At 41.3% G+C, this 20,988-nt stretch overlaps 1 protein-coding gene across 1 annotated transcript in view; it reads left to right on the forward strand.

Annotated features, from left to right (window-relative positions):
• The first annotated feature begins 2,286 nt into the window (after positions 1-2,286).
• Positions 2,287-20,988, forward strand: part of SH3BGR (SH3 domain binding glutamate-rich protein) — a 28,182-nt gene continuing 9,480 nt past the window's right edge. Inside the window, exons 1-3 of the mRNA XM_009701055.1 lie at positions 2,287-2,331; positions 8,055-8,240; positions 14,389-14,469. Of these exons, the coding sequence (XP_009699357.1) occupies positions 2,287-2,331; positions 8,055-8,240; positions 14,389-14,469 (312 nt within the window). The remainder of the gene's footprint in view (positions 2,332-8,054; positions 8,241-14,388; positions 14,470-20,988) is intronic.

Consider the following 20,988-nt stretch of genomic DNA (forward strand, 5'->3'; position numbering starts at 1 on the left):
CCCTGCAGCCTCCTTTTCTCCAGACTAAAATGTCTGCCTATATGTTTCCACCCCGATTTCTATACCCCGCCGGGGTGTTAATGAATTTGACAACGCGGTGTGCCGGCAGCGAGGCCCTCTGCGCCATGAGCTGTAGGCAGCGGAGCCTCATGGTGGCTGTGGAGCCACATCACTTCACGTCGTGTGGCGTCATGTCGTGTGGTGTGGTGCGTGGCGGGAGAGCGCACAGGCCAAACCCAACAGGCTCCAAACTTGCGGTTCGGGTTTATACAAAACTGTTTTATGCTAAAAAAGGGGAAGAAAATCCCATAGGAATGAAAGCAGGTGGAGCAATATTTCTCTTCAAGGCTGGCCAGGCTGGGAATGGTGCCCTGCAGCCCCCACCTGCCAGGCCCTAGGTGGGCAGAGCCTTGGGCCGCTGTTCTCTCCCTGTGTAGCTCAGTGGGCATCTCGGGGGTGAAGTAGAACAGGAGAGAGCATTAATTAGCAATTTTGTCCCAGTCCTGACCATGGACATTTGATGGTGCAAATATTTACTGCTTTGAGTATTAACTATTAGTATTGCTATACTTGCGAGGCTTATCAGTATGCTTTGAAGCCAATGACCACTGCATCCTTTGTGTGTACTTCTTCAGAGCACTAGTAACCAAATAAATTAATTTGGAAAAGGTACGTTCCAAATGGCCAGTCATTTCTGTTGAATTTACTAGGCTATACTTGCATACAAAATCTTCTGAGAAACAAGCATGTGTAATACTTCTGGTGATAATTTATGTTTTTGCACTAAGATTTTTTGGTTTGTTTTATTTTACAGGAAAAGACTCTGAAAATACCCAATTCTAATAGACTGTTCTTTTTGCTGGACCTCCTATTGCCTCTCAAAAGAAGAAAGAAATTACAGTAAGCCACAGTAAACAGTGCAAACTACCCACACTGTTATTTTTAGTTTTCAGTGAGATCTTTCAGGATCCCTGTTCCATACATGGAATACTGCATTTCCAGCTTCACATAGTGGTTTGCACAAACAAAAAACCTTACTTCCAAGAGCATCTTTACTACTGTGCATTCACTCCTACCTAATCAATCCTGGAAAGAAACTATTATATTCCATTTTAAGTGTTTTCAGGATTGGACGCTGCTATATTCAATGTTAAAATTTGAAATGTGTGTAAGCACTTTCTAAAACCGAGGCCAGCTTCACCTCTGACATAGGGTCAGCTTTACTGAGCTCAGTGGCATGTTGCTCACCTACAGCAGAAACAAACTTGGCCCTTAAAATTTGAAAGCAATCTGTTACCACTTAACATTCTTAAAATACCTCTCATGCTTAGAGATCTCCTTAAGCAAATACCCACAGGCAGCCACTGAATTGAGACCGTCTCTGGGACAGAAGGCAACAACCAGATGGAAAAAGAACATCCTGAATATGGGATATTTTTTACCAAGTGTTCTGGACCTCCTCGTATACCTTGTGCCCTGGCAATTTTCACTGGTGATGCAAAAAGAAGGAGAAAATACAACAATAGGTTCTGGATACATAGAATCAGCCAAATCACCCTCCTCAGTATTAGGAAGGGTACTGACACTTACTTATTTCAGAGAAGTCCCTGAGCCCTGCAGTGTGGGTGATGATCTGAATTCTTTAAAGCTGAGAGCGTTTGTAACCGAGGCTTATTTCAATATGATCTCTGCTATAATTACTTCTGCCTCTATGCTCCTCTCGCCCTCCCCTTCCTCCTTCCCCTTTTATACTGTAAAATTTACAGCTACGACTCGGAAGCCTCCTTGTTGTGGTCAAGGAGAAGGCAGGAGGTAGCTGTGACAGCGCCCACGCAACGTTAAATATTACCCGACAGATTTGTGATCGTCCCCAGCCCTACGTTGCCTGCTCCCTGTCCCTTCTCCCTTCTCGCTTGTCCCTTCCCCCTGTCCCAAATATTTCTCCAGCCCTGTCTCATTGGTGCACTACTCTCCTTTGCCTTTTTTGGCCTTCCACCCTGTCAATCTAATGCAATAAGGTCAGGGGCAGGTGCAAAGCCCTTGCTATGGCTCTTCTTGCTAACCAATCCTCTCCTGGCCCCTCGTCCCAAAATACCTCAGAGCCAATGGAGTGGGAAAACCCGGGACCCCGGGGAGAAGCCAAAGCTGTTGGATTGTTGAGGGGGGGGCATCCATTTAGGACCCGGGTTAGCCCTGAAGCTGCCGAAAGCTTGGATTGCTCTTGGGACTGTGGTGACTTTGTGGATAGCAGGCGTGCTCTGCTGATTCATTTTCATCACTGTCAACATGGTGATCAAAGTCTTTGTAGCCACGTCTTCGGGGTCTACAGCGGTAGGTGTCTTATTTAACATACTCCTCTTTCTGCTGGGATCGGGTTGGTAAATTAGCCTAGAAGATCCCAGGACAGCCTGAGTTTGCATCTGAGAAAAAACTTACTGGATTTCGTCTAGTCCTCACTGACCGCCTTATTCTTGAAAGCTTCTCAAGATGCAGAGAATTCCTGTTAATGCAGGCTTGCTTGCATGCGAGGTTTTACTACAATTCTAACATTTACATATAAATTGTCTGTCATTTAATAGATTTACTTCTGTTTGGAAAAGTATATGCAATATATATTCACTGAAGAAGGAAAAAATGGATATTGTATTTGCACAAAAGCTAAGGTAGATTGTTTACAGTAGAAATTAATGTATTTGTTTTTAAAAGAAACTTTAGGAAACTGCTCCTGCAAAAGAGAATCTCTAAGGAAGAGCCTGGAGTGAAAGTAAGATCAATAAAGTTACGCAGAAAAAAATTCCCCACCTCCCTCCCTTTCCCTAGGTTTTTGGGTTTTTTCCTGGTTTTCCTTGTGGGTTTGGTTTTTTTTTTATGGTGGGTATGTCTCTTGAAATGCTATACTGATGATTTTTAGTATTGAGATCTACTGCTGTAGCTGTCAGCAGAGGGTATCAGCTGAAAGGAAGGGCATGTGAATAGTAGGGAGGTTGGAAGTCTGTGGGAGGTGGGAACCGGGAAAGGACTGTTTCCTTTTATATCCAGTTCCCAGATGAGCTCAGATTGCAGCTTTCCTTTGGCAGTCGCTCACTCCCAGTGACATGGCTAAACTAACTGGCTGGTGCTTGCACATAGCTGTAACTACATCTCTGTCTCTCTGACACCAGCTCCATGTCTTTAAGAAGCTTCCAGAGTTCAAAAGCTCTAAAAACCACCCCCTGCTCATGGGGCCATCTTCTCTAGAAAATGAACCGGAGGTCATTCACTAAAATTCAAATTGGAACACGGCTGAGGAAGTTTGCAGTTCTCTCGGCAGCTTGTCTCGCCAGCCTATCGCTAGGCCTGACACTCTAAATTTACTATTGGCATTTTAGCATTCATTTTTTTATAAGAAACCTTTGATGCAAAGGGAAAAAAGAAGAGAGGGTTGGAAAGTGCAGGCTTGGTAATTTGTATTCTAGCAGTTACTGCTCAAGTAGCTTTAGAAATCGCCATATGCTGTGCGTCGGCAGTCTTTTCACTCCTGTTTGGTCTCCTGTTTTGGTCTCCTTTGGTTGACCAAAGAAGAGTCGTCCCTACCTCCTTTGCCACTCATCCATTTCCTGGGGCAAATTGTGACCGTGACTGAGATCCCGGTGCAGACATGCAGCGTGTGCATGTTGAGGCCATCATCATCATCATCATCTTGTGCGCCTCAGGCACCAACTGGTGCCACTCCAGCTATAGGACTGGGGCTGTAGTTCAGCAAGGCAGTTGGATGAGGGCTTTGATTAAACACTGACATTCAGAGTTCACTTATGCAATTAAAACTAAGCGTATCATATATCTAGCACTAGCTGAACCAAGATCTTTCCTCTGCTATACACATTCCTTGTAGCTCCTCCCTGCTAGGAGCTATAACCAACTCCTTTCCCCTTGGACTGCAGTGAAGGGATGTGTATGCTACACCGAACACTGAGCAACACACGAGCTTTACCCAGCCATTTTGAGCTGTTAAGCATTGCTACTGTGGTTTATTACTGCTAAGAAAGATAGCTAATCCCAGTGAACTGTAATAGGTTTTAAGCTTATTAATGCCAGTCTCCACATATACTGGAAGGAAGGGTTTGGCATCCTTACATGGCCATATGCCTCTGTATTTCCTCCTTCCTGGGGTGTTGGGTGTATGTATAGCTGTAGCAATCTCAGAAGGCAGCGTGTGTTCAGATTACTGATGCATAATTGCAATGCCAAGTAAACACAATGTTCAGCTGAAGTAGTTTTCCGCATTTACTGATTGAAATGGATGGAAGGTATCTTTTCAATGAACCTTTAATGAGTTTTGGTATACATAAAATAAAATTCACTCATGCAAGGAGCCAGCACAAACACCAATATCTTACTAAAATGCTATTAAAACCAAATTTTGTATCAGCCTGGTACAGCTTTTCATGAGAAGAATGCATTTAATCCCTAAAGAGGTTAAATTAGGAGTCTAAATTGTCCTAGTAGCACTGGTGCTCTCTTCAATGCGGCTAATCTCCATCAAGTGCCTGTTGTTTATTTTGAATTTCAAAATAAGATGGGCCCAGCCTCCTCTGGTGTATATCAGCAGAGGATCATTGGTAAAGAATGAAAAATGTTTCTGTTCAGTGTACCCCACAGTTACACTACTCATTGCAACTGGTTATCATGTTAATAAATACTTTTAAAAAGTGAATGCAGTGAACCCTGTAACATTCTGGTGCTCTGGATAAGATGCTTGAATGATATAATTCACTGTGGCTCTAGAGCAAATCTGCAGTCTGTATTGTTCCCCTCAATGATTCAGAAATTTATTTTAAATAACTTCAGCTTTATTATCTTTCAGCTCCAAACTTAGCTGATGTTAAACTATTCATTAAGGCAAGCAGAAGTGGAGACACACATTTATAGTGCTAAAAAGTACTAAATACGTGTCTTGAAGCAAGCAGTAAAAAAAATAAAATAATTTTGTTACTAGCCACAGAAGTGTTCAGAAATGGGTAATATCCTGCAGGGTTTTAAGGTACACTGAATCACGGGAGAAAGGGCATTCATGTCTTACACAAAGGAAGTCTTCCAAAGTCTTGCTTACTGCTCCTCATGGTTATGGCACCTGTGAAATCCTTTTATTCCCAGTGTTTTTGGTGACATTTTATGAACTTGCCCTCCTTCAAATCTCTAGGTCTGAGGAAAACTGAGGAAAATGTAGACTATTTGAATTACGCCCTCTAACATACAGGGTAGGGGTTTGTCATCTGTGCCTGTGAATCTAGCCGTATATAAACCTCAGCTCAAATTTCAAATCCATTTCAAGTCAAATCAGAGGTTAGAGTGTGATAAATAAGAATAATTATCAGGAATAGGTTGTCCATGCAGTGATAGAACCTGAAGCTGCAGCAACTCTGCCTGCCAACATTAATGTTCCTCTTGCTGTAAGTTGTTGACTACCTACTGTTTGCTTCTGCCGTAGGCAGTTGGTCAACACCAATGCCCTGGATTGTGAGGATATGGATGATAGTATTTAATTATGCATCAGGTGAAACGAATGTTATCTGTAGCTCTTACACTCTAGCTAGATAATATTTAAAACATTTTTTATTTTATTTTAAGGGACTAGTGTCTAGGAATGGTGGAACTTAAGCTTTATTGAAAGGGAAAATGACATTGATGAAATAATATCCTGCTCACCACCACTTTCCAGGGAATCTATGCCCAAGTAATCTGAATTTTTCCCATGCCATCAGACACAAGTGAGGGCACAAACAAGCTCCTGCAACCTCATCCATTCTGGGAAAACCTTTGCATGTCCTCTGCGTTGTTACGTCCTGGAAGATTTCCCTCTCTGAGTGCTGTTTGCTAGCGAGATTCTTCTGGTTGCCCAGCTGGCTAGTGCCAGCCACTGCGGAGACTTGCTTTATGGTTTCATACTTAGCACGTGTCCCAAGTCTTTTGCTCTGCCTAAACCCTAGTAATTGTAAGCCTTGAGACATAGCACATCTTTTGCATAGTTTATTGTTGTTAATGTAATGAGAAACATCTTGCCCTTTCCTTATGCAGGTGTTATTTGCATGTAACATTTTATTTTTCCTCAGCGTTCATTTTTCATCCAACCCTGTCCTAATTTTTGCTTTCAGTCCTGGTGCTGTCTGAGCCTCCTGTGTATTTTGAACCTCAAACTGAAGAAAAATTGTTTATCGACATTTAATTCTAAAAGTTATAGCTACAGCCATAAGCAAGAGAGCACAGAATCTATAGCTCAGTTTGCATTATCTCCTCAGAGGCACTGTCCGTCCGGGGCACTCGCTATTCCAGGAGCCTTATCTACTTCAGTGCCTGTGTCCAAAGGGACAAGCTGACGCTGAAATTGCAGCTGACAGCGCTTGAGTCCGCTGGCTTTCAGAGCATGTGATGAAACTCTCAGTACTGGCTCATGCAGATTTTGTTAACCATTTATACAAACATTATCCCACCACTTCCTCCAATGAAGTGTCCCTCAAGCAATCCTTTCAAGCAATCCTGAACTTGTGCTGCAAATAACTGTGCAGCTAAATAGCCAGTAAGAAAATGACCTCTGTTTAAAAAGTGAAAATAAGAATATAAATAAGCACCTTTGAGACCCATCAAATGCATAGCTTTTGGACACTTTGGGTGAGTGTTTCTATTCAAAGTGATGTACTTTTTTTAGCTCACCATAAACCTCTGTTGTCATAAAAACGTGCAGCATTTTATGTTGGTCATTTTTTATAAGCAAGCATAGCTGTATAGACAGATGCTTCCTTATTTAAACAAGAAAAAGAAATTTTATCCTTAATCGTGAAAATTCCTTCTTCTAATATAATAGGCTATTACTCTACTTCAGCTTTTCAGATTTATTAGTTTATAGAAATACATAAACCATGAATTATTTCTTGTCTAGTTGTCTGTCTCAGACTGACTTACACCAGCTTGATGTCACTTTAAATTCAGTTGTTCAGATGTCTGACTTGTGGAAGACATGGTTTCAAATCATATGATGGCCCATATGTAAAAATTAGCTTGGTACATCATTCTAGGTGCTGTCTATATAGGACACTAACTTGCTGCGTGGAGTAGCGTAACTGGGCGAAGAGAGTCATGTCTGGAACGTGATTGTGCTAGATAGTGATTTAGTTGGTGACTGAAGAGCAGCTTGAGAGAATTTGTGCAGATCAGTCCAAACAGTGCTTGCTTCAAAAGCTGCAGTACTTGTAGGGCAGAAGTTTGGCCTTCCAGCTCTTAGACAAGTTAGATATATACCAAATGGGGAAGTTCTTTAAAGGTTGCTTGGAGGAGTGTTCCTTTAGTAGGGAAGTAAAGTGAGTATTACATCTTCAAAGTAAAAGGATAGGTTATAAGCTTGATGCCTGCATCCTAGGTCTATACAGAACTAACATCAAAGGGAATAAGGGCCATGATTGAATTTTAGGTGGCATAGAAGCTGTCTATATGTGCTTTATTTGTATATAGCATGTTCTTCATGGTCCGGTTGGAACATCGTTCTGTAATGTGGGAAATATTCAAGCACAGGGGTTAAGCTGTACTGGATTTTCATTGAGCTTTCACTCATATTTGATTATGCCTAGCATTAAAGAACAGGGACAGAGAGAAACATGTGGCTCATGGAAAGCTAAATGTCATATGTAATGGGTAGGAAAAAGGAGACTGTCACGTGTTGAGGAGAATATGTACATTCTCAGACCTGTGCTGACTTGAGGCAAGATTAACCTAGGTATCTGTACACCACGCTCACAGATCTGGGAACAGAGTAGGAGGCTTCCTGATGAGCCTCGTTTCTCAGATGGAGGTACCGCTGCTTCCAAGGAGGAAAGAAAGAAGCTGTGGTGGGAGGGAGAAAGTAACGGCAGTGCTCCGCATGCTGAGAAGCACTGTTGAAACTCAACTTCAAAAAGTTTGGGGGCTACTGGAGTAGTCGGTCCAACTTGACATACTTGCATTAGTTCTGCTTGTCATAGCAATTGCTTTTAGAAAACAATTTTCTTTTTAAAGCAGGAATTTTGTTTTTCTTCTTTCCTAACCAGATCAAAAAGAAACAGCAAGAAGTAGTGGGCTTTTTAGAGGCCAACAAGATTGACTTTCAGCAAATGGACATAGCAGGTGATGAAGACAACAGGAAATGGATGAGGGAGAATGTCCCAGGTGAAAAAAAGCCTCAAAACGGAATTCCCCTCCCTCCACAGATCTTCAACGAGGAGCGGTACTGTGGGGTAAGAAGCTATTTGGAAATGTAAATACTTTCAGGGAGTCTTCTTTCACAGAAAGTGACTTTTTTTTCATTAGTAGGAAGTGTCAAACAAACTCCTTAAGACAATTTGAGATTCACTTTGAGAGAACAATTCTTAGAAAGCATTTTTTAGGCACTGAAAAGCGATGAAACAAAAGATTATTCCTTTTTAAGAGAAAAATACACACAGAGGGAGAATCAACTAGAGAAACTCTGCTTATCAGACGGTATGGATTATCCCCTGCAGACCCAGAGCCCATGCAGGACATGGACTCATCTGGGCTGCTAGGAAGTCGAATAGATGTCTGAGGCGCCAGGGGCTGTGGACAGGAATCTTTCTTTTCCATTATATTATACAAACAAACAGGAATTAGAGTTGAATGGAATAGTTCTAGTATGTGGTTTGAATTATTGAAAATATAATCCTTATTCAATAAATATCCAACTCTTCATAACAGAATTTGTAAACCTCATCAGATGCTCTTATATTTTTGCGTATGCTTGTAACAGGTTATTTCTCTTGAGAGAGTATGTTCAAATCAGTGATAGATAATACTGTACCAGCATGAATATTAGGATCGTGAATCAAAAGAGATATCGGAGACAGTTTTTTTCTCATAGTCTGGGTGGAAATACACAGTCTGGAAAGTACTCTGATATGATTGCTGTAATGAACTTGCAAAGTACTCTGAAACGCAGATCACATAGTGAGCCCAGTTTTAAGTTACTCCACAAATCCAGTGTGAACTATTGCAAAGGTTGTTTTGAGAGAGAAGGGATTTACATGCCACTAAGTATTCAGAATTAACTTCAATGCTCTCAGCACAAAAATTGCTAGTATGAGTAACGGAGTGCAATTGTTTCCTCATTTTCTCATAGGGATCTTAAAAGAGAACTTGGTAGGTTAGAGTTCATGTGCATTTCAACATCCAATCTGCACCAATAAAAAGTATAATTTGATATATATCTTACTCTGGATTTTGTGGCAGCCAATGTTGCAATAAATATCTCTGATACTCCCTGGAGCATTCATACAGTGAATTAAAGAATAATTGCCTTAAAAAGTGTTGCAGCTAGTCAGCCTTGCCAGTAAATGATAAATATACAGCTTTTACTCCATGTCTGAAGCTATTTCAGGAAGCCAAATAATCTTGAAATAAATTTGAGTTAAAGAGTCCTTTGCAAAGACACCTCTATATGGAAAGGGTCCAGAAAGCAGTTGCAGGTACTGATTAAAAAACTAAATCAAATTTACAATTAGTCTAAAATCTCCAGAATTCTAATGTACCCAGCTCTCAAAGCTCATAGCTAATGACCCCAGTGGGTGCGTAACAAAGATTAATTCATAGCATCATTATTTCCAAATAAATAAGGTAAGGAGATCCATGTCAGTACATGAGCCTTATCCTTCTCCTCAGGGGAAGGTGCCTTAGGGGAGCTGCCCAGTGAGTGTGAAGGGGGGTTATGTGGGCCGGTTGAGAACGTGGCCAGGGGCTGGCAGACCGGTGCAAAATTCCTCCAAGTGACACAATGTCTTTGGCAACATATCTACAAGATAAAGCTGGGGATTTGCATTCTACTTCCCTGCATAACCTTTGCAGGTCCAACAGACCCATCGTTCTGAAATCCAGAACTGTTTTATGCTATTTAAGGTTTACATGATATATCTTAACTCTTCCCCTGTCTCCCACTTCCTTTGTTCTCAGCCACTTTATTGAAAATAGGGCTGAGAATTGCAAAGGTCTGTCTGAGTCATGGACTCCAGGTCAGTATCCTGAATTCAGGAAAGTCCCTTTAAAATAGGTTGCCCTTGTTAGTACAGTCTTCAAGGGCCTCAGTCTTGTGTGGCATCTAGAAACCTTCGAATGTGAGGCGTGGGTGGGTATATGCAGGCAGTTTATACCCATTTCCTGGTATGCCAAAATCACTCTTTAGCTAAAACAGCTCTAGTCCAATGGATTTGTAAATGGGAATCATATCCTCTGTTAATCTTCATTTTGCAATGCTAAACAAGTCGAGGTCTTTACAGCTCTTTTTTGTAAGACATTGTCTTTCTGTCTTTCCTACTAATTTTTTTCTTTCCTCATTCCCAGGTAGTCCTTTGTTTTTAGATCAAACTTGTTACGTTTCTTTACGTTACACTACATTACATTCTCCTTTCTGAGACCACTCTTTTCCCTCACTTCCCTCCCTATTGATTGTCCGGTATGTTTGGCTCCCATTCGCACACGTGCACATGTATACACATTAGCAGCATGCTGGCCTGGGAGCACTGGGCTTGGAAGATGAAAATTCAAGATAAGATTTCCTTCCTCATCTTGAGAAAGAGGGATTTGGAGAGAGACTTGAGAACCTTCAAATATTTTAAGGTCTGCAGCAAAAAGGAATTCATTATTGGTCTGAATTCAATATTGACCCTCCTTTGAGCAGGAGGTTGGACTAAATGGTCTCCTGAGGTCTCTTCCTACCTGAATTACCCTGTGGTTCTAAGATTTTGTAAAATATGTTCTGCTCCAAACCCAATGGAGGTGGGACAAGATGTAATGAGCAAAAATGCGGCAAAGAAAGTTTAAGCCAGATAGCAGAAAAATAAAATGTAGTTTTCAGGAGATATTGTCTCATTATCTCATTAAAGATCATTACCAGTGGACTGGAAAAACACCTATCAGGAATAGTGTAGTGGTTCCTGCCTTGGAGAAATGGTCCTTTGAGATCTTCTCCATCCCCCTCTTCTGCAGGTCAGTGAAATTTTGAGGTGGGGGTAAGGAAAGAGGGGATACTGGGGACAGGTGAGGAGGCTTCCACTTCATCCTGGAATAGACTGATGTAGTGAGCAAGTAGATGCAGTCCTGTTGCTAATCTGCTTTTCTGATGATACATAAAAGTATCTGCATCTACTGGCTGACCCTGAAGAGCTGCTTCACTTCCTAACTTGTACTGTAAAATGGAGGTTTCTTACGGATGCATTTGTGAAAATACACCAGCTCTGAGCAGCGTTTCTGCGAGGTCAGAGAAGCTTAAGACTGCTTTATAAATAGCTTGAATCTTATTTTTCTTTCAGATCTTTGGCATTGCCACTTGAAGAAACAGATTACAAGTAGATTCATTGTGTATGCCTGGCTATAGCACCAATTTCAAGTATCTATTCTAATCCATCAGTGTTGACAATTATGTTCTTATTTGATCTTTTTCTTAAGCTGCTTCTTTGCTCATGTCTAGACAGACGTCTGCATCTGTGTCACTCTCTAAATATATCGAGCACTCTGTTGCTCTTGTCTTTGCTTTTGCTTAACAAAAACCCCTGGAAAACTAGGAAAGAAATGGAATGTAAACTTCTGGTTTTCTCTGTGAGCTGAAATCTGTGCTTTTCTCTGTAAACTGAAATCCATAGAATAAAATACCCATGTACATACTTTTAAAAAGAGTCTCTGAATTATTTGGTAAGGCTTTTATTTGATGCTTTGTATAACTGCTGAAGTCAAGTATATGGAAATTGTAGGGACCTCTGGATGTCTGTAGTCCAGCCTGCTGCTCAAATCAGGGATAGCTCTAAAGTTAGTTGATGTTGCTTAGGGCTTTGGCCATCTGAGTTTCAAAAACCTCCAAGGATGGCGTTTCCATGCCCTCTCTGTGTGCTCTGACCTGGTGCCTTACCACTCATGTGGGTAAAAACTTTCCGCTGATGTCCAGTTGGAGTTTGCTGTTTTGCTGGCTGGTATTTCTGCAGTGGTCATACAAAGGATGATAGCGTAGAGTATGTAAGTGCATGCGCACTCGTATCATAAAGAAAAACTCATGGAATTGGTTTTTTTTTTTAAATACATTTCAATGTATTTTTCAAAGACTAATTCCAAAGACAAGTGACACCACTACCCTCTGCCTAGACCATTTATGTCTTCTCATACAGATATAATATTATTGCTTACCCAAAATAAATTGTTACTGCTCATTTTTCTTACTGCCTGCCTTGTGAACAGTTATCTTTGGTCATTCAGTGAACAGAGGTGTGAACAAGTCACCGTTAAGAAAGTAAGAGTGCAAACATACAATACAGAAACTATTCCATGATCACTGTAGTCAAGCTTTTACCCCATGCTAAATACGTAATAGCTTGTTCCCCAGTGTAAGCAAGGTAAGTGATCTTCCATTTATGGCAAGAAATGACATTTACTGTGGGATGTCATTGTACACTACCAGTTGCCAAGGAGTACCTGATATGATAGAAGGTTGTGTCCTCCTCTGAGATATGATAGAAGGTTGTATCCTCCTCTGAGATATGATAGAAGGTTGTATCCTCTTCTGATAAGGAGTTTGTCTGGTCATTCGTACATCTCGCTTGTGCCCCCAGGTCTGGTTATCTACAAGGCTATGTGTCTCTTGAGATTTTTAGTACGCTTGCCGCCTGCTGCTTTTCCTCTGGGGAAGAACTAACAAGACATATAAACTACCAAGTCTACTCCATGACCCTTCCTTATTATAGTCTTCTCTTTGTTTCCCAGCTATTTACACGTTGTGCCTTAGTTTGCTTAGGCAGTTTTGTGAGTATGTGGCCTGCAGGAGGACACAAGTTTCCTGTGTTTGCATGGCCTGTCAAAGGCCCATGTCAAATTCCAGCCCTTCGAATTGCAGAAAATCCTCAGGTTCTTGTTTGCTGTATTGCTCCTAAGTTTAGGGGTTAGACTTCAGACACTGGCTTTCTTAAATACTTAGGGCAGACCTGGGTTAGATAAGAAGGAGAACCCCACAGCAACATGAAAAACAGCAAAGAGGTGGTTTGAGAAATGAGTGGCCTGGAGCAGCAGCAGGAGGTGTTCTGCCTGGTCAGGGCAAAATTTTCTCTGGGTCTTCTCCCAGGCTGGGCAGCCCCCGCTGCCTGTAGCCAGGTCTGTGTGACAGCTGATCTGTCCCTTAGATAAATCAGTGAGAAGGGCTGTCATTTATCCTGTCTGTTAAGCTATGTTACTTCTTCCAAACCAGACTGAAATGTCATTGATTCCAGTCCTGTTGACATTAAAGTGACTTCGAAACAATCCACTCCAGCCTTTCCCTAGGATTACCCTTGGCTAATAATTTATTCTCTGGAAATATTAAAACAGTCCAATAAAACAACTGGGGTCCTAACCCAGCTTTACAAACAAGTCTCAAGGGTGAGTCAGCACCTTATTATTTACAGGCTTCTATTTTTGGAGTTATTTGGGATGAGAGGGAGGATGATAACATGGTCAAGGCAGTAGTCTAGGACTCAGCAGACATGTGTTTGATCCCCTGTCCTACACAGAGCTGCTATGTGATTGTGGGCCAGTCACTTATGACCAGAGCTCCTTCCGAGATCTTAAATACATGTTGATTTTTACCCGTGTAAGATGTGAGTCGTGAACTTCCCAGTAACAAACTAGTGATAGCAGAGCTTCCTTAACTGATAAAAAAGTTGTACAAGTGAGTACAGAAAACACCGTGCAAGTTCTAGATGGTAGGACAGAAGCCATCCCTCACATCTTTTCAGTTATATTGGCATTGAAGAGAAAACAGGCATTTAACTAATGATTTATAACTTCAGCTCACATGCAGACAAGACATTTTGGCTGGTACCTATATGTCAGAGGGAACAACACAGTCCTTTGCTAAGTTTGTCTGAAAAGTAACTGCATTTTCTAACGAGAGCGCTTTTCTTTAAAATAAACAGTTTCCTCGTTATCATGTTGCTTGTGCTATTACGTTGACTGTTGCCTTTTATTTGCCATAAAGCTGTCCAGGGTTTTGAGGGCCTATTTTGTGTTCTTACTCACAGCAACTTTTATTTCAACATGTAAATGGGAATAGCTTTACTTTGTTGTGTACAGCTGAGGCACATTAAAATGAGACACTTAATTTTATCTGATTCTGACATAGATGTGGTATAATTAAAGTGTAAGTCTCCAGAGAAATTTGCCCATTTGTTCATTTTGCCAGCCAGCGTGGTACTCCCTTTATCTGAGTTTTCTTCCTGGGGCTTAGATAATGCAGGCACTTGTACAGATGCAAAGTCATTCTCATCAAGATAAGAAAGATTTGCCTGGGCTTGTCTCTTCCTCCTGTGCTTTTTGTTTGATTTTTGTTACCAATTCTCTGTTGTTTGTTTGTTCCTTTTTTAGGATTTTGAATCCTTTTTCTCCGCTAAAGAAGAAAATATTATTTATTCATTCCTGGGTCTTGCTCCTCCTCCAGGCACAAAGGTATGCGCTGCTGTCCTTCCATGGGGGCCATTTATTTGATTTTAATAAAAGATGAAGATAGGCAGTGGCTCAGCATGTCAAATAAAGGGCAGTGACAAGCATTACATTAGATGCTGGTGCAGCAAAGTATTCTTAAGGGGAAAAAAAAAGAGTAGCTGGTTCAGTAAATCCTAGAAAATACTTCTCTCTTCCCTTCTTTCACTGCAGGCTTGTTACCATGCCTCCAGCTGATGATTTTTTTGGTTGGTGTTGACACAAAGCAATAGTTTATCATGTTATCTTTTAAACCATGCAGAATTTCCTAATGCAATTTCTAAGTCATGTTAATGATGAGAAACCTTCGCTTCCCCGTGACTGCATCAAACCTTGAGCAAACGGGGTTTGTGGTGGCCACTCAGCGTGGGGCTGGGCTGCGGACCCGTTCCCCCCTCTGCGTGTGCTCGCATACCGGCACTGTGGGGATCGGTCCCTCTGCCTGGAGGAGATCGCTTAAAGTCTCACCCAGGACCTCGCGAAGTCCCTTTGGCAAGTCTACCCGTTCTCCATCCACTGCCTTTTGACAATGTTCTAATACATTTGTAGCAAAAGAAAAAAATTTTTTTTTCTTTTTTCTTCTTTTTACTGAAAGCAATGTGTTTTCTCTTTAACAGCATCTTCTTCTAATTAGAAGTTTTATAACTGAGAGCATTACAACTCTCTTATCCTGTGATCATGTTGGATGATAATAAAATGTTGCCATATATAACATGGGTGATTCAACAAAAGAAATGAATCAAGAGAGTGGTGATGAGCCAGAGCGCTCGGAGAGCTTTGCTGCATTGTGCTGACCTGGCTGAAGAACTGCCCTGGAGCATGAGATTTGCTTTCTGGTCCAAGTCAGCTGCCAACAGTGTAGCAAATTTGAGTGAAATGCTGTTGTAAATGTCTCTGTTTTTCCTCTTCTGTAAAAACAGAGAGAAAAAGGAGCCTTTGCTAAGTGCTTGGAGAGGTACAGGTGAAGAGATACCCAGGGGAGAGCCACAGTTGCTATAAATGTCTTTGACACTGAGTCCCTGTGTGATAAGCAGCAAGTGATTTAAACTTTCTGCTTTAGCTGTGCCATCCCCCACCAAGGGAAATAAAAATTACTTGCCTACCTCACAAGGGTCTGGTGAGAATTCATTTAATTAACACCCACAAAACCATGGAAGGCTTAAAGGACTGCAGGTATTACATATTATAATCATTATAAAAGATATGTGGAGAATCAGTGAGATAAAGAAAATTGCATTTTTCCATCTTCCCGCTTCATATATTATCTGCTCCTTCACGCAAGGTTCTGTTAGATAGCGTGTCTATGAAGCAAAGTAACAATTTTTTAGAATTCATTCATTCCCAGCTGTCAGCAGAGGCTATTGCAGCTTCTACTTCGTGACAACTTTGTAAATGTTGAAAATAATATGTTCTGTACATTCTGCTGGGCAGATGAATGTTAACGCTAATGGTAGCAAGCGAGTCTGGTTTACGCTGATTAACTGCTGCATTGATGGAGATGGTGATTGTTTCAGTCCAGAAAGTGGAAATAAGTGAGGGTGTTTTTAAAAAATCCGTGTAAAGAGTGGAAATATATTTACATTGTCTCCCTTGTAGAATCTGTTCCTGAATTTGAGAGACATATACAAGTAGTTTAGCATTTATTGCAGAGGTGTTTCTCAGCATCTTCACTGCACGACAGTCTGGCTGTGCTTTGTCATACAAATAACCTTGCTGCATCGCTTCTGCTTTCCTTTCATTAAGCTGTCAGTTCAACCTGAGCGTGAAGTACAATGGATGGCTCGTGACATTGATTTCCAGCAGCACGAATCTGGAATAATAAGTCAGGTGTGGCAGAGATGGTGATGATGACACATATGACAGGGTTTCCTACTAATCCCCTCTTAAATCATTGGGTTTTTTTTCTGGAATATGGTGATAATTTGTAAAAGCAGCAAACTATAAAGCATGGAAACAGTCAGTAAGCGTTTGCTTTCTAGGGGTTTTTACCTCACTGAGACATTACAAAGATTAATATGAAGTTGATACTCTTGCCTCAGGAAATTATCTTTCCTTTTCCATCCTTCTTTTGTCTCGTATTGCCCCAGCAGTAGCGAAGCTCTTTAATGACCATGATGCTGTTTCACAGCACAGTCCCGTAGGATCCTGACCCAGGACTGTTTTGAGCCCATTTTCTAGAATAAGCAGAGGAACTTTTTGCTACTTCCTCAACAAATTATAACTTTCCAACAAAATACTTGTAGTTAAATTCACTGCCGCATCAGCAAAATACATGTTTCAGTTTTGCAGAGTCTCATTTTTGTAGCCCTGACTTCTCTCTGGGTTAGGTGGCTACAGCTTGTCACCAGACCTATTTGTCCAGCATTTGCATCGAACTGTTACTGCTGGCTACTACTCGGAGCCCTGATGGTGCCAGAGCCTAATCAGCAAGCTGATCCACACTTACAGGGTCAGCCTGATATGTCTAGGACCCATCAAAGTTGTCACCAAGGTGCAGATTGACTCTGAAGACACATGTAAAGAAGCTCTGAGTACTCACAGATACAAAGGAGATCCTTCTCACATCTGCAGCACACATGCAAAGTAGTCTTTACACACTTGCTTACTGAAGTATCCTCTTACTTACAAAAAAGCTGTAACCGTTTAAGTAGAAAACAGCAAATCAACATCAAAGTTAACCAGACTGGCTGGAAAACAGGCTGGGGGGCAGCTCCCCAAGTAGCCGCCTGTAGCCTGTTCAGAGCTCTGCTGAGGGTTCTGACCAGGTACCACCGTCCAAACGACCTGTCCCTGTGTCCGTCACCGTGTTTCTGGATCCAATACAATGAAGTATTTAGGTGCCTGGATGGCATATGGAAACTCCTGCAGATCTCGGTGGAAAGGCCGAAGCTCTAAATGCTAACTCTTTGCTTAGATCACTGTGGGAGTCAGGCAAAGATCTTCACACTTTTTTTCCCATATACCGAGTACATTTTTATCCTTAAAGGGTGCTATGTGGCCATCAAACTCAATGACATTACAGGAAGTCAATACATATTTTTGGTACCTCAGAATGTGTCAATTAACTCACATCATATTCTTTCTCCCTTTGCCTCCCCATCACACTAGTTGTCATGTTTTCTAAAGCACCATTTAACAGGGATGAGTAGCACAGTTTTATGTGCCTAGGAGAAGAAGCAGGCATAGTGTTTGTGTTAATAAGTTCTTTAGTCTATTAATATGAAATGCCGCCTCACTTGAAGGAATACCTGGTCTAAAATACTTCTAAACAGGTTTCATGGCAGGCTGGGATTTAGAGGACAATTGTGCTTTATGCCTGACTCAAAAATCGCTCAAGTTAGTGATAGATTTCTGAATGATCCCACTTAATCTTGGATTAGTGGCATGCACAGCGATATGCCAATACTATACGTGTGTACATTGGAGCTATAATCAATGTAGTTTGTATGTTTGGGGTCAGGTGTGTCAGTCTCAGCAGTTCACAAAGTTGGGTACGCTTCTTTTTAAAACCCCCATCACTTTTATGCTTAGTCTGCTCTCAATATTATTGAAAATGTTCTGAAATATTGGTAATGTGTGAACAGCCCATTAAAAGCTCTGGCTGCACCACTTGTTTTTTAAAATGACGCAGGTAAATTGGTTTGTCAATGAGATACCAAGTACTTAAGCTAAGGTGAACAAACAGTATGCTGTATTACTACACCTTCTGAGTATCTTAGCAAGGTTTGAAGTCAGGTCATTAATGGCTTTTTATTTACAGGTTTTTTTGAGAACTTTATTAACTCCCTGGAATACTGCTTCTGTTTTCCAGAAGTCCAGAGAGCCAATAGCTTGTAGCCAGATCATTTAGGTCTGCGATTGCTCTGTGAACTCGGTGAAGCTGATTTACTTGAGCTGAGGGTCTGTTTTCAAATCTTGTATATACTTAAATCCTTAATCTTCGTATCCTTGGTCTTAATATCCGTAATCTTGATATCCCAAAATCTGTAGATACTTGAGCTATAGTCTTTTAGTTGAAGAAGACTTCTGCTAAGACTGCTTTGAATTACAAATTTACAGTATCTGGATTTTATTTAAAGACAAAATGACCTGTCAGCCAATCTTTATGCTTCATTTTAAATGAGTTAAAAAATTAAATTTTGTGTTTCCATGGAAGGCTAGTATAATGATGATATTCCAAACATCACAGTTCTCTGTATAATTAACAAGAACTCTGTATGTGTGCATGTGTGTGTCCTGGCTGATAACACGCTGCTTCTAGAGTTTAGTTGTTTCAGCCACCACTTTTTTTACCTTATGCTCTGAGTAAGTATATGATTCATCTGAGATAGTTTTACACAAGAGGTTCGTTTTAATTACAATGCCATCTTCAGTCTTTATGTATTTTATGTCTCTGCCAAAAAATACTGAGTACGTAGATTTTTAAATGAAATGAAATGCTGAAAATAAATATCTAACCAATTTAGTTTTCATTAACACTATCCTTTTCATTTTAGGAACTGCTGCAAAGAAAGTATCTGTGAGGAAGTTATTATTTGCTTAAGAAAACAATGTATTAACACAGTACTGCACAAGAGAATTTCAATATGTGTCTGTGTTACTACATATTTTAATCTTCAAATATTTTGTTAGCTTGCTGGGGAGAAGTATAAGATAAATTAAGCCAAACAAATGTCTCTTTAGATCTGTTTTGAATAACAATGCCACCAGCATCAGCGTGCAGTGAGCCCACAGTTTCATGTGCACTTGAAATGAGACAATATTGCCAGAAAAAGAAGTAGTCATCTTCTCCTTCCTCCTTCCTCGGGCTCCTTCTGCTTACTCCCAGCTGCTCATTCCTCTCCCCAGGCATCCCCCATCTGCTGGCACAAGAACTCCTGCAGCTGTGTAACGGAGTGTGCAAATTGTGTGAGCTAGAAATGTTTTTCTTTTTAAAGCTGTAATCTTGATCGGCCTCCTGCTCCTGTTCACCGTGCAGCCCTGGAAAGGCTTTTGCTGCCAGGAGGGCAGGGGGAGTGCTGGGAAGGGCTGCGGGGAGGGCAATGCTTGCTGCTGACAGGTATTTTTGCTGTTGTTTTTCTCTGCGGAGAGGAAGGGGAACCAATGAGCCTAGGTGCCTACTCTCTTTTCATTGCCAGCTCCTTACATATAAAATATATTTTCCATGATTCAGAAGAAAATTGCCAACAGGGCACCAAATCTTACAGACATTGAAGTTTCAGGAAAAAGATAAAACTGCAGAAGTGTTTTGTCCATCTTCACTCTGTCGTGATATCTGCTTCCAAACATTCCTGACCTCCTTTCTATCATTTTTGTCCCCATCCAGCAGAGCATCTCAGCAGAAGGGCATGTCTGACGTTGCACACCACATCATGGGACACAGATCCCTAAGTCAGCACTCAGCCAAGTCTGCGCTGGGGCTAAAAGCCAGATAGCGATGCTAGTGTCAGGCTTCTGCAGGCTAAGTACGCTGCCTGAATAAATCATATATGATGAGGACACTGGAGGAGGACTTGTGAAGCTCAAAGGGCAGGGGATCATGACTGGGGGCTTTTGTTTAACTGTAGAGACAAGTGACATTATGGGAAAGCAGAAAACCCAAACCAGCCAGATGGATGAGTTGTAAGGGCTCCGTCACAGGGACGAGAAAGGAGCTCGTCTTCTATTGGGGACATGCTGCTCTGCCCAAAGCGTGTAGGATGACACAGGACAGGACCTCCTCTGAGCCCAGTTCTCTGTTGCTGGAGGCAACCACACTGGATAACACCTCTCAGAAGTGGTCAAATTCTCTTTTAATGAATTAGATCCTTTGCCCCCGCTTCTCTACTAGAAAATTCTTCCCAAATTTCACACCGCTGATGATTAGAATTTTTATTTACAGCCTGTTTGTACTCATTTTGCATCTACCTGGCGTTGGGTAGATGGTTGGAATTGATGATCTTTGAGGTCTCTTCCAACCATAATGATTCTGTGATTCTACCTCAGTGCTCTTCCTTATCCTATCCCTCCCTGATGTTTACTCTGATCTATTTTTAGACAGCCATCATATTCCCTCACAGCATTACTTTCAATAGATTAAAGTAATGAAGCTTTTTTTCTCACTCTTTCATAAGACAGGCTCTCCACTCCCTCAAATATTCCTGTAGCCCCCCTCTGCACCTGTTCCAGTCTGAATTTCTCTTTCTTGAGCCTGAGTGACTGGAACGGTACAGAGCGATCCCGAGGAGGTTTTGCCTTGGCCTTATACAATGACATTAATATTTGCTTTCAGCTCCACCAGCTCTGCCTCACCTCATACATCTAAGGATCACATTTATTACCTCTTTCGCTATCGCATCACATTCATGGCTCAGTTATTCTGTGATTATTTAAATACACCTATCTTTTTCTTCGGTCATTATCAACTAACAAACTCCCAAAGTGCAGTAGAAACATCTATTTCTGATCTCTGTCCCAGAACTGCCTGTCCCAAATGACGTGACTTTG

The sequence above is a fragment of the Cariama cristata genome, unplaced genomic scaffold (assembly GCF_000690535.1).
Source record: "Cariama cristata isolate BGI_N322 unplaced genomic scaffold, ASM69053v1 scaffold1305, whole genome shotgun sequence".
Lineage (NCBI taxonomy): Eukaryota > Metazoa > Chordata > Aves > Cariamiformes > Cariamidae > Cariama > Cariama cristata.